The sequence below is a fragment of the Myxine glutinosa genome, chromosome 2 (genome assembly GCF_964187855.1).
Source record: "Myxine glutinosa chromosome 2, kmMyxGlut1.1, whole genome shotgun sequence".
Lineage (NCBI taxonomy): Eukaryota > Metazoa > Chordata > Myxini > Myxiniformes > Myxinidae > Myxine > Myxine glutinosa.
Genome location: NC_136262.1, coordinates 261,196,640 through 261,218,366, shown reverse-complemented (window position 1 = coordinate 261,218,366; position 21,727 = coordinate 261,196,640). Strand labels below are relative to the sequence as shown.

The 21,727-nt window shown below is 46.4% G+C and overlaps 1 protein-coding gene across 1 annotated transcript in view; it reads left to right on the top strand.

Annotated features, from left to right (window-relative positions):
* Positions 1-328: 328 nt before the first annotated feature.
* The window catches only part of LOC137422447 (uncharacterized), a 106,077-nt gene continuing 84,678 nt past the window's right edge, over positions 329-21,727 (top strand). Inside the window, exons 1-4 of the mRNA XM_078772845.1 lie at positions 329-740; positions 10,709-10,836; positions 13,317-13,401; positions 17,617-17,792. Of these exons, the coding sequence (XP_078628971.1) occupies positions 572-740; positions 10,709-10,836; positions 13,317-13,401; positions 17,617-17,792 (558 nt within the window). The 5' untranslated portion in view covers positions 329-571. The remainder of the gene's footprint in view (positions 741-10,708; positions 10,837-13,316; positions 13,402-17,616; positions 17,793-21,727) is intronic.

The following is a 21,727-nucleotide window of genomic DNA, read 5'->3' as shown; positions in this document are numbered from 1 at the left end:
CAAAATATAATCACTTCATCTTGAAGTCATAAAGTGGAATACACAAGTAGGTCACGTCAGACACCTTCTGGGAAAATGATGCTTCGTTGGATAAACTCCAAAATCCGCGGGAACTCGAATCGAGATCACTGATCACTGTGGAGGTCAGTGATCGAAATCCTCGCAAAGCCGCGTGACCGCCATTTTTCCAGGCTCCGCCCTTTTTCCAGGCTCCGCCATTTTCCCAGGCTCCGCCCTTTTTCCAGGCTCCGCCATTTTTCCAGGCTCCGCCATTTTTCCAGGCTCCGCCATTTTTCCAGACTCCGCCCTTTTTCGCACCATTGTGCCCAGTGACGTCATTCTCTCGCGATGAACATCAGCCGAAAAATAGAATCAATCGCTTTTTCTCCTTTTCTAAACCAGGATAGAGAGTGGAAAAAGCACCCAGGAAAAAAACGATGATTTGTGGGTGTTTCACTGTGAAACAGCCACACGAGACACGACTATTGTGCGGGAAGGCGAACCAGTCATTGTTAATTAATTTTCTAAAGAAGAAGCCGCGTTCGTGACGGATTCGTCTGAAGTGAAACAAATGTTGAGGCCGGAGGGGCTTGAACAAGAATACGCCGAATGGCAGGAGTTCACCAAGGATTTCAACAACATTTGGTCAAAACGGCGTCGTCCGTCCCACAAATTCGGACAAGATGTGAACGGACCCTCAAACCAAGGGACAATGGCGGACCACGGCAATGTACAGGCCGGTATGTACGCTCTTTGGTTTGTACAATAACAATAGCCGCCGTACCACAGCCTACTGAATGTAACCACGGCCCGCAGGCACAGAGAGAAACAGCTCAGATTGTGGTGATACCCGCAGGCACAGAGAGAAACAGCTCAGATTGTGGTGATACCCGCAGGCACAGAGAGAAACAGCTCAGATTGTGGTGATACCCGCAGGTACAGAGAGAAACAGCTCAGATTGTGGTGATACCCGCAGGTACAGAGAGAAACAGCTCAGATTGTGGTGATACCCGCAGGTACAGAGAGAAACAGCTCAGATTGTGGTGATACCCGCAGGCACAGAGAGAAACAGCTCAGATTGTGGTGATACCCGCAGGCACAGAGAGAAACAGCTCAGATTGTGGTGATACCCGCAGGCACAGAGAGAGAAACAGCTCAGATTATGGTGATACTCGCAGGCACAGAGAGAAACAGCTCAGATTATGGTGATACCCGCAGGCACAGAGAGAAACAGCTCAGATTGTGGTGATACCCGCAGGCACAGAGAGAAACAGCTCAGATTGTGGTGATACCCGCAGGCACAGAGAGAGAAACAGCTCAGATTGTGGTGATACCCGCAGGTACAGAGAGAGAAACAGCTCAGATTGTGGTGATACCCGCAGGTACAGAGAGAGAAACAGCTCAGATTGTGGTGATACCCGCAGGCACAGAGAGAAACAGCTCAGATTATGGTGATACTCGCAGGCACAGAGAGAAACAGCTCAGATTATGGTGATACCCGCAGGCACAGAGAGAGAAACAGCTCAGATTATGGTGATACTCGCAGGCACAGAGAGAAACAGCTCAGATTATGGTGATACCCGCAGGCACAGAGAGAAACAGCTCAGATTGTGGTGATACCCGCAGGCACAGAGAGAAACAGCTCAGATTGTGGTGATACCCGCAGGCACAGAGAGAGAAACAGCTCAGATTATGGTGATACCCGCAGGTACAGAGAGAAACAGCTCAGATTATGGTGATACCCGCAGGCACAGAGAGAGAAACAGCTCAGATTGTGGTGATACCCGCAGGCACAGAGAGAGAAACAGCTCAGATTATGGTGATACTCGCAGGCACAGAGAGAAACAGCTCAGATTATGGTGATACCCGCAGGCACAGAGAGAAACAGCTCAGATTGTGGTGATACCCGCAGGCACAGAGAGAGAAACAGCTCAGATTATGGTGATACCCGCAGGCACAGAGAGAGAAACAGCTCAGATTATGGTGATACTCGCAGGTACAGAGAGAAACAGCTCAGATTATGGTGATACCCGCAGGCACAGAGAGAGAAACAGCTCAGATTATGGTGATACTCGCAGGCACAGAGAGAAACAGCTCAGATTATGGTGATACCCGCAGGCACAGAGAGAAACAGCTCAGATTGTGGTGATACCCGCAGGCACAGAGAGAAACAGCTCAGATTGTGGTGATACCCGCAGGCACAGAGAGAGAAACAGCTCAGATTATGGTGATACCCGCAGGCACAGAGAGAGAAACAGCTCAGATTGTGGTGATACCCGCAGGTACAGAGAGAGAAACAGCTCAGATTGTGGTGATACCCGCAGGTACAGAGAGAGAAACAGCTCAGATTGTGGTGATACCCGCAGGCACAGAGAGAGAAACAGCTCAGATTGTGGTGATACCCGCAGGTACAGAGAGAGAAACAGCTCAGATTGTGGTGATACCCGCAGGCACAGAGAGAAACAGCTCAGATTGTGGTGATACCCGCAGGCACAGAGAGAAACAGCTCAGATTGTGGTGATACCCGCAGGCACAGAGAGAGAAACAGCTCAGATTATGGTGATACTCGCAGGCACAGAGAGAAACAGCTCAGATTATGGTGATACCCGCAGGCACAGAGAGAAACAGCTCAGATTGTGGTGATACCCGCAGGCACAGAGTGAATCAGTTCAGATTATGGTGATACTCGCAGGTACAGAGAGAGAAACAGCTCAGATTGTGGTGATACCCGCAGGCACAGAGAGAAACAGCTCAGATTGTGGTGATACCCGCAGGCACAGAGAGAAACAGCTCAGATTTATGGTGATACTCGCAGGTACAGAGAGAGAAACAGCTCAGATTGTGGTGATACCCGCAGGCACAGAGAGAAACAGCTCAGATTGTGGTGATACTCGCAGGTACAGAGAGAGAAACAGCTCAGATTGTGGTGATACCCGCAGGTACAGAGAGAGAAACAGCTCAGATTGTGGTGATACTCGCAGGTACAGAGAGAGAAACAGCTCAGATTGTGGTGATACTCGCAGGTACAGAGAGAGAAACAGCTCAGATTGTGGTGATACCCGCAGGCACAGAGAGAAACAGCTCAGATTTATGGTGATACTCGCAGGTACAGAGAGAGAAACAGCTCAGATTGTGGTGATACCCGCAGGTACTCAGAGAATCAGCTCAGATTATGGTGATACCCGCAGGTACTGAGTGAATCAGTTCAGATTATGGTGATACTCGCAGGTACAGAGAGAGAAACAGCTCAGATTATGGTGATACCCGCAGGTACTGAGTGAAACAGTTCAGATTATGGTGATACTCGCAGGTACAGAGAGAGAAACAGCTCAGATTGTGGTGATACCCGCAGGTACTCAGAGAATCAGCTCAGATTATGGTGATACCCGCAGGTACTGAGTGAATCAGTTCAGATTATGGTGATACTCGCAGGTACAGAGAGAGAAACAGCTCAGATTGTGGTGATACCCGCAGGTACAGAGAGAGAAACAGCTCAGATTGTGGTGATACCCGCAGGTACAGAGAGAAACAGCTCAGATTGTGGTGATACCCGCAGGTACTGAGTGAATCAGCTCAGATTATGGTGATACCCGCAGGTACTGAGAGAGAAACAGCTCAGATTATGGTGATACTCGCAGGTACAGAGAGAAACAGCTCAGATTGTGGTGATACTCGCAGGTACAGAGAGAAACAGTTCAGATTATGGTGATACCCGCAGGTACTGAGAGAGAAACAGCTCAGATTATGGTGATACTCGCAGGTACAGAGAGAAACAGCTCAGATTGTGGTGATACCCGCAGGCACAGAGAGAAACAGCTCAGATTGTGGTGATACCCGCAGGCACAGAGTGAATCAGCTCAGATTATGGTGATACTCGCAGGTACTGAGAGAGAAACAGCTCAGATTATGGTGATACTCGCAGGTACAGAGAGAGAAACAGCTCAGATTATGGTGATACACGCAGGTACAGAGAGAGAAACAGCTCAGATTGTGGTGATACCCGCAGGTACTCAGAGAATCAGCTCAGATTATGGTGATACCCGCAGGTACTGAGTGAATCAGTTCAGATTATGGTGATACTCGCAGGTACAGAGAGAGAAACAGCTCAGATTATGGTGATACCCGCAGGTACTGAGTGAAACAGTTCAGATTATGGTGATACTCGCAGGTACAGAGAGAGAAACAGCTCAGATTGTGGTGATACCCGCAGGTACTCAGAGAATCAGCTCAGATTGTGGTGATACCCGCAGGTACTCAGAGAATCAGCTCAGATTGTGGTGATACCCGCAGGCACAGAGAGAAACAGCTCAGATTATGGTGATACCCGCAGGTACAGAGAGAGAAACAGCTCAGATTGTGGTGATACCCGCAGGTACAGAGAGAAACAGCTCAGATTGTGGTGATACCCGCAGGCACAGAGAGAAACAGCTCAGATTGTGGTGATACCCGCAGGCACAGAGAGAGAAACAGCTCAGATTGTGGTGATACCCGCAGGCACAGAGAGAAACAGCTCAGATTATGGTGATACTCGCAGGCACAGAGAGAAACAGCTCAGATTGTGGTGATACCCGCAGGCACAGAGAGAAACAGCTCAGATTATGGTGATACTCGCAGGTACAGAGAGAAACAGCTCAGATTATGGTGATACCCGCAGGTACTGAGTGAATCAGCTCAGATTATGGTGATACTCGCAGGTACAGAGAGAGAAACAGCTCAGATTATGGTGATACTCGCAGGTACAGAGAGAAACAGCTCAGATTATGGTGATACTCGCAGGTACAGAGAGAAACAGCTCAGATTATGGTGATACTCGCAGGTACAGAGAGAGAAACAGCTCAGATTATGGTGATACTCGCAGGTACAGAGAGAAACAGCTCAGATTGTGGTGATACCCGCAGGCACAGAGAGAAACAGTTCAGATTATGGTGATACTCGCAGGTACAGAGAGAGAAACAGCTCAGATTATGGTGATACTCGCAGGTACAGAGAGAGAAACAGCTCAGATTATGGTGATACCCGCAGGTACTGAGAGAAACAGCTCAGATTATGGTGATACTCGCAGGTACAGAGAGAGAAACAGCTCAGATTATGGTGATACCCGCAGGTACTGAGTGAAACAGTTCAGATTATGGTGATACTCGCAGGTACAGAGAGAGAAACAGCTCAGATTGTGGTGATACCCGCAGGTACTCAGAGAATCAGCTCAGATTATGGTGATACCCGCAGGTACTGAGTGAATCAGTTCAGATTATGGTGATACTCGCAGGTACAGAGAGAGAAACAGCTCAGATTATGGTGATACCCGCAGGTACTCAGAGAATCAGCTCAGATTATGTTGATACCCGCAGGTACTGAGTGAAACAGTTCAGATTATGGTGATACCCGCAGGTACAGAGAGAGAAACAGCTCAGATTGTGGTGATACCCGCAGGTACAGAGAGAGAAACAGCTCAGATTATGGTGATACCCACAGGTACTGAGTGAATCAGTTCAGATAATATGGTGATACCCGCAGGTACAGAGAGAGAAACAGCTCAGATTGTGGTGATACCCGCAGGTACTCAGAGAATCAGCTCAGATTATGGTGATACCCGCAGGTACAGAGAGAGAAACAGCTGAGATTATGGTGATACCCGCAGGTACAGAGAGAGAAACAGCTCAGATTGTGGTGATACCCGCAGGTACTGAGTGAATCAGTTCAGATTATGGTGATACCCGCAGGTACTCAGAGAATCAGCTCAGATTATGGTGATACCCGCAGGTACTCAGAGAATCAGTTCAGATTATGGTGATACCCGCAGGTACTCAGAGAATCAGCTCAGATTATGGTGATACCCGCAGGTACTGAGTGAATCAGTTCAGATTATGGTGATACTCGCAGGTACAGAGAGAGAAACAGCTCAGATTGTGGTGATACCCGCAGGTACTCAGAGAATCAGCTCAGATTATGGTGATACCCGCAGGTACAGAGAGAGAAACAGCTCAGATTGTGGTGATACCCGCAGGTACTCAGAGAATCAGCTCAGATTATGGTGATACTCGCAGGTACAGAGAGAGAAACAGCTCAGATTGTGGTGATACCCGCAGGTACAGAGAGAGAAACAGCTCAGATTATGGTGATACTCGCAGGTACAGAGAGAGAAACAGCTCAGATTGTGGTGATACCCGCAGGTACAGAGAGAGAAACAGCTCAGATTGTGGTGATACCCGCAGGTACAGAGAGAGAAACAGCTCAGATTGTGGTGATACCCGCAGGTACAGAGAGAAACAGCTCAGATTGTGGTGATACCCGCAGGTACTGAGTGAATCAGCTCAGATTGTGGTGATACCCGCAGGTACTGAGTGAATCAGTTCAGATTATGGTGATACTCGCAGGTACAGAGAGAGAAACAGCTCAGATTGTGGTGATACCCGCAGGTACTCAGAGAATCAGCTCAGATTATGGTGATACCCGCAGGTACAGAGAGAGAAACAGCTCAGATTATGGTGATACCCGCAGGTACAGAGAGAGAAACAGCTCAGATTATGGTGATACCCGCAGGTACAGAGAGAGAAACAGCTCAGATTATGGTGATACTCGCAGGTACAGAGAGAGAAACAGCTCAGATTGTGGTGATACCCGCAGGTACAGAGAGAGAAACAGCTCAGATTATGGTGATACCCGCAGGTACAGAGAGAGAAACAGCTCAGATTATGGTGATACTCGCAGGTACAGAGAGAGAAACAGCTCAGATTATGGTGATACTCGCAGGTACAGAGAGAGAAACAGCTCAGATTATGGTGATACTCGCAGGTACAGAGAGAGAAACAGCTCAGATTGTGGTGATACCCGCAGGTACAGAGAGAGAAACAGCTCAGATTATGGTGATACTCGCAGGTACAGAGAGAGAAACAGCTCAGATTATGGTGATACCCGCAGGTACAGAGAGAGAAACAGCTCAGATTGTGGTGATACCCGCAGGTACAGAGAGAGAAACAGCTCAGATTGTGGTGATACCCGCAGGTACAGAGAGAAACAGCTCAGATTGTGGTGATACCCGCAGGTACAGAGAGAGAAACAGCTCAGATTATGGTGATACCCGCAGGTACAGAGAGAGAAACAGCTCAGATTGTGGTGATACCCGCAGGTACAGAGAGAGAAACAGCTCAGATTGTGGTGATACCCGCAGGTACAGAGAGAAACAGCTCAGATTGTGGTGATACCCGCAGGTACAGAGAGAGAAACAGCTCAGATTGTGGTGATACCCGCAGGTACAGAGAGAGAAACAGCTCAGATTGTGGTGATACCCGCAGGTACAGAGAGAGAAACAGCTCAGATTGTGGTGATACCCGCAGGTACAGAGAGAAACAGCTCAGATTGTGGTGATACCCGCAGGTACAGAGAGAGAAACAGATCAGATTATGGTGATACTCGCAGGTACAGAGAGAGAAACAGCTCAGATTGTGGTGATACCCGCAGGTACAGAGAGAGAAACAGCTCAGATTGTGGTGATACCCGCAGGTACAGAGAGAGAAACAGATCAGATTATGGTGATACTCGCAGGTACAGAGAGAGAAACAGCTCAGATTGTGGTGATACCCGCAGGTACAGAGAGAGAAACAGCTCAGATTGTGGTGATACCCGCAGGTACAGAGAGAAACAGCTCAGATTGTGGTGATACCCGCAGGTACAGAGAGAAACAGCTCAGATTGTGGTGATACCCGCAGGTACAGAGAGAAACAGCTCAGATTGTGGTGATACTCGCAGGTACAGAGAGAGAAACAGCTCAGATTGTGGTGATACCCGCAGGTACAGAGAGAGAAACAGCTCAGATTGTGGTGATACCCGCAGGTACTGAGTGAATCAGTTCAGATTGTGGTGATACCCGCAGGTACAGAGAGAGAAACAGCTCAGATTGTGGTGATACCCGCAGGTACAGAGAGAGAAACAGCTCAGATTGTGGTGATACCCGCAGGTACAGAGAGAAACAGCTCAGATTATGGTGATACCCGCAGGTACAGAGAGAGAAACAGCTCAGATTGTGGTGATACCCGCAGGTACAGAGAGAGAAACAGCTCAGATTGTGGTGATACCCGCAGGTACAGAGAGAGAAACAGCTCAGATTGTGGTGATACCCGCAGGTACAGAGAGAGAAACAGCTCAGATTGTGGTGATACTCGCAGGTACAGAGAGAGAAACAGCTCAGATTATGGTGATACTCGCAGGTACAGAGAGAGAAACAGCTCAGATTATGGTGATACTCGCAGGTACAGAGAGAGAAACAGCTCAGATTGTGGTGATACCCGCAGGTACAGAGAGAGAAACAGCTCAGATTATGGTGATACTCGCAGGTACAGAGAGAGAAACAGCTCAGATTATGGTGATACCCGCAGGTACAGAGAGAGAAACAGCTCAGATTGTGGTGATACCCGCAGGTACAGAGAGAGAAACAGCTCAGATTGTGGTGATACCCGCAGGTACAGAGAGAAACAGCTCAGATTGTGGTGATACCCGCAGGTACAGAGAGAGAAACAGCTCAGATTATGGTGATACCCGCAGGTACAGAGAGAGAAACAGCTCAGATTGTGGTGATACCCGCAGGTACAGAGAGAGAAACAGCTCAGATTGTGGTGATACCCGCAGGTACAGAGAGAAACAGCTCAGATTGTGGTGATACCCGCAGGTACAGAGAGAGAAACAGCTCAGATTGTGGTGATACCCGCAGGTACAGAGAGAGAAACAGCTCAGATTGTGGTGATACCCGCAGGTACAGAGAGAGAAACAGCTCAGATTGTGGTGATACCCGCAGGTACAGAGAGAAACAGCTCAGATTGTGGTGATACCCGCAGGTACAGAGAGAGAAACAGATCAGATTATGGTGATACTCGCAGGTACAGAGAGAGAAACAGCTCAGATTGTGGTGATACCCGCAGGTACAGAGAGAGAAACAGCTCAGATTGTGGTGATACCCGCAGGTACAGAGAGAGAAACAGATCAGATTATGGTGATACTCGCAGGTACAGAGAGAGAAACAGCTCAGATTGTGGTGATACCCGCAGGTACAGAGAGAGAAACAGCTCAGATTGTGGTGATACCCGCAGGTACAGAGAGAAACAGCTCAGATTGTGGTGATACCCGCAGGTACAGAGAGAAACAGCTCAGATTGTGGTGATACCCGCAGGTACAGAGAGAGAAACAGCTCAGATTGTGGTGATACCCGCAGGTACAGAGAGAAACAGCTCAGATTGTGGTGATACTCGCAGGTACAGAGAGAGAAACAGCTCAGATTGTGGTGATACCCGCAGGTACAGAGAGAGAAACAGCTCAGATTGTGGTGATACCCGCAGGTACTGAGTGAATCAGTTCAGATTGTGGTGATACCCGCAGGTACAGAGAGAGAAACAGCTCAGATTGTGGTGATACCCGCAGGTACAGAGAGAGAAACAGCTCAGATTGTGGTGATACCCGCAGGTACAGAGAGAAACAGCTCAGATTATGGTGATACCCGCAGGTACAGAGAGAGAAACAGCTCAGATTGTGGTGATACCCGCAGGTACAGAGAGAGAAACAGCTCAGATTGTGGTGATACCCGCAGGTACAGAGAGAAACAGCTCAGATTGTGGTGATACCCGCAGGTACAGAGAGAGAAACAGCTCAGATTGTGGTGATACCCGCAGGTACAGAGAGAAACAGCTCAGATTGTGGTGATACTCGCAGGTACAGAGAGAGAAACAGCTCAGATTGTGGTGATACCCGCAGGTACAGAGAGAGAAACAGCTCAGATTGTGGTGATACCCGCAGGTACTGAGTGAATCAGTTCAGATTGTGGTGATACCCGCAGGTACAGAGAGAGAAACAGCTCAGATTGTGGTGATACCCGCAGGTACAGAGAGAGAAACAGCTCAGATTGTGGTGATACCCGCAGGTACAGAGAGAAACAGCTCAGATTATGGTGATACCCGCAGGTACAGAGAGAGAAACAGCTCAGATTGTGGTGATACCCGCAGGTACAGAGAGAGAAACAGCTCAGATTGTGGTGATACCCGCAGGTACAGAGAGAGAAACAGCTCAGATTGTGGTGATACCCGCAGGTACAGAGAGAAACAGCTCAGATTGTGGTGATACCCGCAGGTACAGAGAGAGAAACAGCTCAGATTATGGTGATACCCGCAGGTACAGAGAGAGAAACAGCTCAGATTGTGGTGATACCCGCAGGTACAGAGAGAAACAGCTCAGATTGTGGTGATACCCGCAGGTACCAAGATATTCTGATTACTAAAACCAACCACCAACTATTTTTAGATCAACATAGACCAAATGTCTAAATTGTCAGTATTCATCCGATAAACTTGAACTTTGAAGACGATTTGCATATCAGGTGACTGAATTCAACCACTAATTGTTTTTGAGGTCAAAAGGTTGCTTTCCGGAGTGCCATTCTACTTTGTTCTGTGTTGCCAAGTGTCACTACATGAGTGATTTTTCATTGGTTTGTTTACCTGTTCCAAACTTCCAAAATCATCAGTTTTCATCTGAACATCGTCACTTTTAATCCTATTGACCCGAACTTTGATCAAGATTGTCAATTTAGATTTTGATTAAATGGACAATTTGCTGGATCAATGGCAACCTTTTTTGGGTGGGTTGGGGGGGGGGGGGGGTTGAGGGGGGATTTTGCAAGTATCGAGCTCGGCATGACGTCCACTTGTTTATTTGTTGTTTTTTGCAGGTCTGTGTTATATAGAACCCCAAGGGGATGACGAGTTCCCCGAGTTTGACTTTATGAAGATTCTTCGTGGTAAACTGAATAAGTCAATGCACAACGAAAGGAACATGCGATTGCAACACCAAATGCAGGTATGGTGGATTATTATGATGTGCCACATATTGAGATAAAGAAAATCGTTCCCATGAGTTGACAAACCATTAATAGTCAGGTTCACTATGTCAATAAATTATATTTCGTTCAAAATCATGGTCGATTAGCAAACCTATACATTTTTGGAAAGGTTATAGCATAAGGAAACTAAAAATCAATGTTTACATTTGGAGAGATGCCTGTATGGCGGCCATTTTGGATTTTCAAAATGGCCACTGTAAAATACATATTTTGTTCTATTTCTGCCTCTAATTACCCTAAAAACTTTTAAAAATATACCAAACCTATATTTCCAGGGACAAGGAATCCAATGAAAGTATCAAATTAGTGCTATGGGGAATGGTAAGACACGAATCAAAGGTTTTGAATTGCAAAATACTGTCTTTATATTCGCGATAAGTTGCACAATCAAATACATGTTATCATTTTGTACAGGCAGTTAATAACATCAAAATGTGTCACAATAATTCATATCACCAAACATACACAGGCAGTCAGCAAAATCATACATACACATGCAGTCGGTATAACTTCACATCTACACAGGCAGTCAATGACAAAATATACACAGGCCGTCAATGGCATCAAACATACACGATTACAGAATATGCCATTTAGAGTTCGTCATCACTGTCCTGTGTGTCGTATCCGACAATATAGTCCGCATCGTTTTCACAGTCCGTTCCACACAAGCAAAGGTCGGTCAAATTGATTGGCAAATCGAATTGGTCGAATGGTCGAATGGTCGATCGAATCGATTGGTCGAATGGTCGAATTGGTCGAATGGAATTGGTCGATTGGTCGAATTGGTCGAATCGAATTGGTCGGAATTGGCAAATGTAAACATTGATTTTCAGATTTTCCATGTAATAACGTTTCCAAAAATGTATAGGTTTGCTAATCCACCATGATTTTGAACGAAAAAACATAGTGAACCTGACTATAACTCGCCGAACCCCTAAATCAACTGGAACAAAGTTCATGTTCACCTTCACGATCGCTCACGATCTTCACGATCAGTGAAGTTAACACACTTGTGAGTGAATGATTATTTTGTACTACGAAGAACATTATGACATCTTGCAGGTCGACAAGATCTTTGCATTGCTGCTGTTGTTGTTGTTGTTGGGGTTGTTGTTGAGGGGGGGGGGTCTATTTTTGAAACATGCACCCATTGGTCGGACAGCTGCCAGACCACACCCACATCTGTCACTTGATTCCATCCACCATAGCACTGAGACTAAATTATATGGCCGACATCTTGGTTTTCGGGTGGGCCTAACATTTTCTGTAAGCCTCTGATGATTACATACAGCACGGGCTTGTTGCGTCACATTTCCATTTGCTTTTTTGGGGTCGAGTGTTATTCACGATGAGGGACCCCGAAAAAAATTAATTATATGTCGAATAATAGTGAGGTTTAATCAAGCCCACCATAACGCGCGTTACATGAGAACACACGTTACGCAGAACGCACGGAGATCAAGTGTTACTTCATGTAATCAAGCGTTATGTTGTGCAAATTACGGGGAAAAAATAGCGTAACGAAATTTTACTGGCCCCATATTAGGGTTAAGCAATCATTGACCTTGTGACGAATCAGTTCATTCTGATATAACCATGGGGAGGGGGAGATGGATAAGAGGTGTCGAGTTAATCTTTAAGTGTGCTTTAAACGCGTGCTTCCCAATCGGCCCGCTACCTGATTTTAGGTTGTAACCACAGTGTGGTCGTTCTTGTTAATTATTGGAGGTTCATTATGAACGGAATATGTCTGAGACCTAAAAAAAACTAGTTTTTGGGTTAAATTCCAGACCACACCTTTGGCCACTACGTCACAAAACACACCCTCCCTCTGATGGATGTTTAGCCAGATGATCCGTCTGCTGGCATTATCTGGTGGACTATAAAATCCCATGGTCTTTCCTGAAGAGGATGTCGTATCGTCACCAACAAATATTACCTGTTGAACTTTCTTGCGTGGCCAGTCCGTTGGTTAAAGACAACGGCCAAAAAGGTCCCACCCACCAGGAATTTGGATATAGCAACCAAATAGCTCCTCGTTTGTAATTCAAGTGCGTACCAATTTGCATTCCGATTTTTAAAAATATATATCTATTTTTTTAATGCAAATTTGTTCTTCTGATAGGTCATTGGATAGGCCTCTAGTTCTTATTGAATCCCTATCGCTGGACACGTTGGTAGACACATTCATTCTTTCATGGATGTCTTTTCTTGCTCTACCCTCCAACTATTTTCAATTTGTTCTCAACTGGCAAGTTGAATTTGGCAATTCCAGTTCTCGAACAGTGTAAATGTGAAGTGAAAGTTAGAAGCTAAACATCTTGATCCTCCTCAGTGTGTGAATTGCCTGTGCATGAGGCAGCTGTTGAGTTTCATGGAAATGAAGAGAATTTTGTATCCATGTTTTTGACATATCTGATACGTGCTGCTGCAGGTTCTGAATCTTAACATGGAGGTACGTTTTCTGAAAACAAAACTGGCAGAGAGTGAGAAGCAGAATGAGGAGCACAAGATGCAAGGTGAAGTTACTGTTGGATGGATGTGCTGTTGGAACTGGTTGGAGAAAAAAAATACATTAATTTTGTTCCTTCTCTGTCCTGACATGCATCCCCATATATCATACTGGAGGGGTATCCATGGAATATCTGCGCAATGTTAAAATGTGACGTCAGGTTCTTGAGTTGTTACTCCTTCACAAAACCCAAGGCATCAACCCTCACTCCTAAACCCAAAGTTTCAACCTCCTCTCCCCACCCATCCCCCCAACCCGAAGGCTTCAATCATCTCCCCACTCCAAGCCTTCGAATCCCCTCCCCAGTCCCCCCTTACCACAACTCAAAAATAAATGGCTATCTCACTATTGTGGTGTATTTTGTGTCACCGACGGTGAATTATAGCATTTTAACCACATTCGGCAAAAATGAATAATCAAAATAACACCTGCTTTCGATTCCGACCAATCGGTTTTTTGTCGCTTCTAACTTGACACATCTTGTCAAAATTTCCCCCATGAGGGTCAAATTCATTGATATGGCTGAAAGAAGTCATGGTCTGGAATATATCGATGCTTATCCTCATCACCATGTCATGAATAGGAGGGGGGGGGGGGGGGGTTCAGTCCCAAGCTTCTTGTAGAGCACTCGCCTCCAAAAGCAGACTCCGACTGGGCATCCGCTGTCGTGCAAAGTCCTTCTGATATATATACACACATAGACATATATTACCATTTATATATGTACTATATTGCTTTATTTCCTTCTTTTCAATACGGAGATTGAGGCTCATGTGAGAGATGAATGACAGAGGGGTGACGTGCACATGGAGATTGAGTGCAGGGAGTTGGCACACTAGGGAGGATGGATAAACAGAGAAGGAATGAATACGGAGAAAGTTTAAATCGAGAATTGCAGACAGGACAAGAAAAGGACGAGGTCAGAAGAATCGGTGAGAATAAAAATGATCAAAAGTCGGGATGGCGGTGAACATGAGATGAGGATGGATAACTTAGGTCTGCAGAAGTTTCCAATGCATCTTTGTGCCCAACTTGGTTCTGTGATGAACCCAGGATATGTCATGGCAGATTGCTTGTGAAAGGCCTCCAAAGACTGCAACTTAACCCAAGGTTGAATTCAGAAGTAAACTGGAGGCTTACTCATATCGTCTGAAATGAACACAGGGTGTTTGCGACTTGGACAAAAGTGAATGGCACATTTCAGGTGATTGATCAGCTTCATCGTTTCTCAAATCAGTGATCATGTGTCTGCCACCTGTAAACCAGGACACTGCCTTGAAGGATGCCAATCTACAAGGAAAGGTTGAGAGTGTTGTAGAAGTGTGTACAATAAATAGAATGTCCACACCTCAAGAAGAATATCAAAATGAAATTCAAAGGAGAAACCTCACTCAAATATAAAAGGTGGAAAACCCCAGATAGTAAGGCGTTAAATTGCTACAACTTCCGTCGTCTGACCCTTTGTCCTCCTGTCAAGTTTGGATACGATTGGATAAGTAATGACTGAATGTATTGCTGTCAGACAGACATACTGACACCAAATTGGGTATTTTAGTGTGATGAAAGTTAGTTGAAGACTTAGGCCTTGAGCTCTGCGGAGATTTATTCCAATACCCAGGTGATTATGGGGAGAAGGCTTCCAGGTCTGGAGTTCAGAGAGACTGCATTCACACCCTTCAATTGGGTAAGAGGAGGTGACCATTGAATGAACATCTGCAGAAGAGTCATGGAAGAGGAACAGCCAGTTCCGCTCCATAGGTTTTGAGGAGGAATGCACTGAAGATTGTTTGCTTCGCTCAAACAACATATTGTTTGCTTGGTTTGCGGTTTGAATAAACTGCAGATCGGTCTCCGGATGGACAAGACAAGTGACTCGCTCAATCTGTCCACCGACACACTGAGTAAGTCTGCCTGGCATCTTTGGATGCCATACAGCTGGGTTCATGTGCCCTGAGGCTCGCACCAAGATGATGAAGTCCTTGCTTCTACAAAAGGATGATACGCACACAGCAGGCCAACGCCTTGGGTACTAAGACAGTGGGGAGATCAATCCGCGATGTCTTACGTGAGGAAAACAGACCTCAAATACAGTGAGGATGTCACAACAACCTATTCCACCATGGTGCCCTCCACTGGTAGCACAACAAGCATCTCCAGAAACCACACTTTGTTCTTTACAACAACATGTTCATTCCTTCATTGTGTGTCTGGTAAAATAGAGCACGTCCACATTGTTGTCCCTCAACAAATGGAAATTTTTGCGCTACATCAATTTTTGCACATTTCACGCTACAACAGAGAAGCACAAAATTAATAACGCATGAATATATTTGCTTTATTTTTTTAAGCGAAATTGCACTACCAGGGCACACAGAAAATGCACGTGCCGAACCCATGCAGTTGCCACTCGCACCATAGTGTGCAGCAAGCAAAGCACGGAGCCAGCACGTGTAGCGTAGGTCAAGTGGTTCGCAACTACAGTACTGTACTTCAGCCTCCACTAATCGACGTAACATACATTAATACGTGGTACATGCATGCTCAAGCGTGCACAGCCACAGTCTCTTGGTTCAAGAAAGGTAGATTGCCCAGGTGTGCTATGCATGCAACAGTCTCGATCCATTAGCACGAACTTTGGTACTTGTATCAACGCAGTGCTTGATTCCAGATCTACGCTACACCTTGTTCATACCAGGTTCGTAAATCTAAGCTTATAATATTGTTGTAGCTGCCGGATTCATCCCGGTTTGCCTTGGTTCGAATCTCGATGAACTGCTCAACATGGTCACACTGATCAACTGAGTTTGGTGCTCCGAGCAGGGTCAAGTCATTATCTCCCGATGCAAACGTTCGCTCGGGTTTCACATGGTTATCATCATTGAGATTGTCATGTGTCTTGTGCTTGCTCCTCGAAATTAAAAACACACTAACTATTTTTTATGTCGCTCAGCATGAAAATTCAATCCTGAGAAAATTTTCACGTCTACAGCGCTTGCTTACAATATTCATGCACCCACCAGGAAATGTATTCACAGTGTGCACGACTTTAGGACAAATTGTGATTCATCAATATATGGCAGATGTGAAAATCCAAGTCTTTTTTCTCTATAAAGTACACCGCATCCATGCCAAATAAATAAACATCCTCCAGTGCGGCATTGCCGGGGCACCTAGGTGCCCAGCGACACCGCCGTGCAGCACACAGATACGGTTTTGGGAGGGAGAGGTGTACAATAATTATTGATTGATTAATTACATAATTAAAATCAATAAATAATAATCGTAAAATAATTTATTAATCAATTGGCCAATGGCATGCCTCAACCACCAGTGTTTCATCTGAAGCTGCAACCTTTGAAAAATTTATTAAATATGTCATTAGTCAAAGAAAAAACAAAAATGTATAAATCAATAAATCAAAAACATCCTTTATTGGCCACATCACTTGGTCGTGTCCGAATAGCAGATTCCGAACTCAAAAGGTGCCTGAGATATTTCCCAGATGAGAAACAAAATAAATTGGTGATTAATAATGAAAAAATAATAATAATGGTAAAATAATTAAATTATTAACCAATTGGCTAATAAAATACCTAAACCACCACCGTTTCATCTGAATCTATAACTTAAAAAAATAATTAACGCATTAATGGAATAATTAAATGATTAATCAATTAATTGATTGATCAATAAATCAAAAATACCATTTACTGGCAAATCACTTGATCATTGTCGTTTCCAAATATCAGCTTCCTCGCTCAAAAGGTGCCTGAGATATTGCCCAGATGAGAAAGGAAATAAATTAGTACTTAATTAATCGCTAATAATTAAATAATTGATCAATTAATTAATTAATCAAAAAACAAAAAAATACTGTTTTTGCCAAAGTACTTGCTCACTATTGTGCCAAAATTTCAGCTTCTGAGCTCAAAGGATGGCTGAGATATCGCCCGGACAAACAAGAAAATAAACAAGAAAACAAACAAACAACCGGAGTGAAAACTGAGTGCTCCCTTTCAGCGTGCGTCGTTGCGCTGTGCCCGGCAATGTGTGGTTACCCTTCGGTGCCCGGCAATGACGTCATGCAGCATCGAGAGATGGCATAGGAAAGGAGCTGTGTACAATACATAGCTTGCATTGTGGTTTATTGTTTCATGTTATAATCAAGAAAAGCTCTGGGTTTGAACATCATCGCAATGTTTGTTTTTCTGGTGACATTCAGGCGAGTTATTCAACTTGAAGCATAATGTGTACAAGCTGGAACGCGCACTGCGTTTGAAAGAAATGGAGTTGATGCGAAACAAAATTGAAGAGTTTATGGAAAAGCATCGAGCCGTGATCGAGAACACTTTACAGAGGAAACGTGAGATAACCCAGTACTTGGAAGATGTGACATGTGTATGTATACACACATCATTCATATTTTCACATCGTCTATTTGTACACATCTGCATTTACAAATTGTCTGCATGTATATTATCCCTTAAGGTGTATCCTCTATGTTTACACATTGTTGAAGTCATTCTTGTTTCCGTTAATATCTGTACGTCAACTATTAATGCACATCGTTTGTGCATATGCACGTGTCCATGTCCATATTCACATATTTATCAACATAGATGCATATAGCCATATCACATGCTTGTATTTCGTGCATGTATGTTCATTATTTCTGGTGCAAATCGGCCATTGAGGTGCAGGTCATGTTTCCACATAGTCTGTGTTTTCATGTGTGCACACGTCATCCATGTATGTGCATCTTTTTGTATGCAATGTCGAGTCTTGTAGAGTAGCTTTCACATGCAGAACAGAAGAGAGGAGAAGAGAAAGAACAAAGTGGAAATCTTGGAACACACCAACAGTATAGTAGAGGGGAATAGAACGGGGCGGAGTTGACAGTCTCGGCTGCCGGGGTCCATCACCACGGGGAGCTCGACACTCCCACGTACGGTGACCCAGCCGACTACAATTATAGCACCTCACCTGGTAAGGTGCTTGCCTCCAATATTCCAAATTGCCCCCCATGAAGGTCCTAATTGGGACACTTGCCCGTGGTCTACCGGGGGCCACCTCCGGAGCCGCCTGCCATGGTCCGGGTCCCGCCAGGCACTGGTTCACCAGCCTTCGGACCATGCTCTCCAGGTCAGGGCCCCCTTCGGGGGCGGGCCCCCTCGGGGGGCCGCCACCCGTCACGGGCCCTACCTGGCACACCGCCACTGCGTGGCGCTCGCTTTCCCGGGCCAGGGGCCTCGCTGCTTCCCAACAGGCCGCAGCGTCGGCCGCCTGGCTCAAAGTCCGCGGGCGCCACATGGCGAGTTGTTGCCGAAGCTCGGGGTCCGGGAAGGCCTGGATAAAATGATCCAGCGCCATGCTTTCCTGGGAGGCCGCCGCCATGTCCGCGTGTGCGATCCCTACTTCACTGCGAATGTCATGGGCAAGCTCCCCGATGGTCTCCTGGGGCTTTCTCTTTCGCACCGCGAGCTGAGCTTTAACAAGCTCGCTCTGCTGTTCAATGCCGAATCTATTAATTAAGGCCGCCTGGAGGGCTGGCAGGGTGAGAGCACCTGGTGGTAAAGCTGTCAGCACCTCCGCCGCCGCACCGCGCATTGCCCCCATAAGGTGTACTCCACCTTCATCCGGATTCAAACCGTTGCCCCTACACACATGGTCGAATTGCGCCAGGTACGCGCTCAGATCACTCTGGCCGCCATACGACGCAAGTGGAACCTTATGGCTGCCCGAAGGCCGGACCCCGTGCGTCGCTCCTTGCGGAGTTAGCGCGGGGCCCGAACCGTTCGGGCCCCCACAGTACACTATTCCCGGGGGGCTCGCGTGCGTCCCCCGTCCCTCTAAAGACTACCCCTGTCGGTGTCGATGCATGGGTCGCCTCGTCGCAACCCGCTACCCACTCCATACTCGCACATCCCGGCTCACCAACACCTCTCACACTCCCCATGGTCGGACATCCTTGCACACACTCTCTTTCCACACACTCCGGACCAGTCGCACACCTTACCATTGGCCTCTCACGAACGCACGGGTCTCTACCAACCCCCAAGCTCGCTGAACCTCCCCTCACACCATATACATTTCCGACCATATCGCCACTCACCTCGGCACCTCTCCCTCCGTCTCTTTTTAATTTCACTCACCCCTTCTTCCACTTCCTCCAACTTTTGTTTCACCTCTTCTATCTCCCGGTGCGCCCCCACAATTTCTTCTTCTAAGGCCACCTTGGTCATCTCTATATGCTTCCTAAATTCTCGTTCTCTCGCCCCCAACGTCTCTACCAACTCATCCAACCTCTTTGTCAGCCCCTCGTGTACCGTCTGACATTCTTTCTGTGTCGCTATAAGCTCCTTTTTAAAATTTCTTTCTGTGCTGATTTCAGCCACCCTATCACGGCTGTGTTCTTACCTACTTGCTCCCCTAACTCCTTTTGTCCCACTGTCAGCTGCTCTACTCCTTGCGTCAAATCCTCTATACCCCCCTGTAACCTAGCCATACTCTTTCTCACCTCTTTCTCCACGCGCTCCTCACACTGCTTTACCTCGTCGCGTACCCCTCCGACCTCTTCACTCACCCCGCGCCTTATATCCTCCCCCATCTCTCCCATTTCCTTCTTAGATGCTGCCCTCATTTGCTCCAATTCGTTCTTTTGGGCGTCCCATTTGTTTTCCAGCCCGTTTTTGACCTCATCTATCTGATTCTCCATTTGTTTGATTTCCCGGGCGGATTGATCCCCCATTTCCCTCAATTTGCCCCCTATCTTGTCTTCTAACCCTGTTAACCCATTCTTCACTCCTTCCATTTGGTTCTCCTGGGCGGCCATTCTGTTTTCCAGCCCCGCTAACCCGTGCTTCATTTCCTTCATTTGGCCACCCACGTCATCCAATTGACCCCCTAATTTGTTCTCGAATCCCCCCAATTTACTTTCTAACCCCCCAATTTTGCGGTCTAATCCCCCAAATTTGCTGTCTAATCCCCCAATTTCCCTCAATTGGTTTCCCAATTGCTCCCCCAGTCTATTTTCCATTTGTTGATTATCGGCCCTCATTTCTCCCATCTCCATTCGTATGACTGCCTGTAGCTGCGCCATGAGGGCCTGCATATCCATCCCTCCCGCTTGCGCAGCGGGCGCGGCCCTCATCGCCATGTGTGAGGCGCCGCCATTTTGTGCACCTGCAACCCCCACAACCGCACCTTCATTACTTTCCTCCTCCATCTCTCCCAATTGTTCCTCCCTGGAGTCCTGGGTTGCCTCTAACTCCTCTTCTATTTCCCCCACCGGCATCCGATCGCCTTGGTTATCCATGGCACGTTTCAATTTAGATGGTAATAAAATTTCGGCCGCTCGTAATTTTGACCAAATTTTTCAGATATATACAAAAAATTTGGTTCGGGTCCAAATCCCACTCCCCAACACCAATTGTTGCGGATCTCAGTCGTCGGCGCTCCCCTTTTCAAGGGGGGGTTAATCCCCTTGTCTTGTTATCTGGCCGACCCGAGTCCTGGGGGTTATAACGTCCTTCCCGCCACGGCGTTAGGTGGGGTTTGTTAGGCCTAGGGGTTCACTACTACCTAAGTACTAACGCCGGCCGGAAACGAGGGAATAACTCCTGCTCGAACCACGGATATGATAGAAAATGCCGAGCGGATAGCAATCCGCGTTCCGAGCTATTAACAAAGTAACTAAACCCGATTATAGCGGTTCCTGTCGTGCCACGTTTGCCCAATGGAAGAAAGGACGGATGCGATCGGACAAGAGGAAACCAGAGTATAGGAAGAACAAAGATGGGTTTATTAATTATTTACAAGAAAGAAGAAGAGGAAACAAAAGAATGTACAAGATAGGAAGAAGAAGAAGCAGAACACAGGGCAGTCTTAGAACAGTCTTATGCTTAATACCCCAGACAAACGTACACACTCACACAGGGATTGTAGCTGGATTGTAGATGGTCACAGGCTTGTCCAGGCTTCAGTCGGCTCCAGTCCAGGCTCCGGTCCAGCGGCGAAACCCGGCAGGCAGTTCCGCGTATAGTTGAATGCGACCGGACCTTATATAACGGGGGGAAGCTAGTGTCCTACGGCGTACGTAATAGACGCACACTTGTGCCAAATGCCCTCTCTGCAAGGTTCTCTTAATATATATATATATATGTACAGTCACGTGAAAAAGTAAGTACACCCCATGTAAACTTTTGACTTTTTCAACATATTTCAACATACAGCTATTTGATCTTCATTTCAACAATATTGATAGATAAAGGTGATATAATATAACAAATATCATGAAACATTTACATTTTGTAGTCCATTGTATAATTTAAATA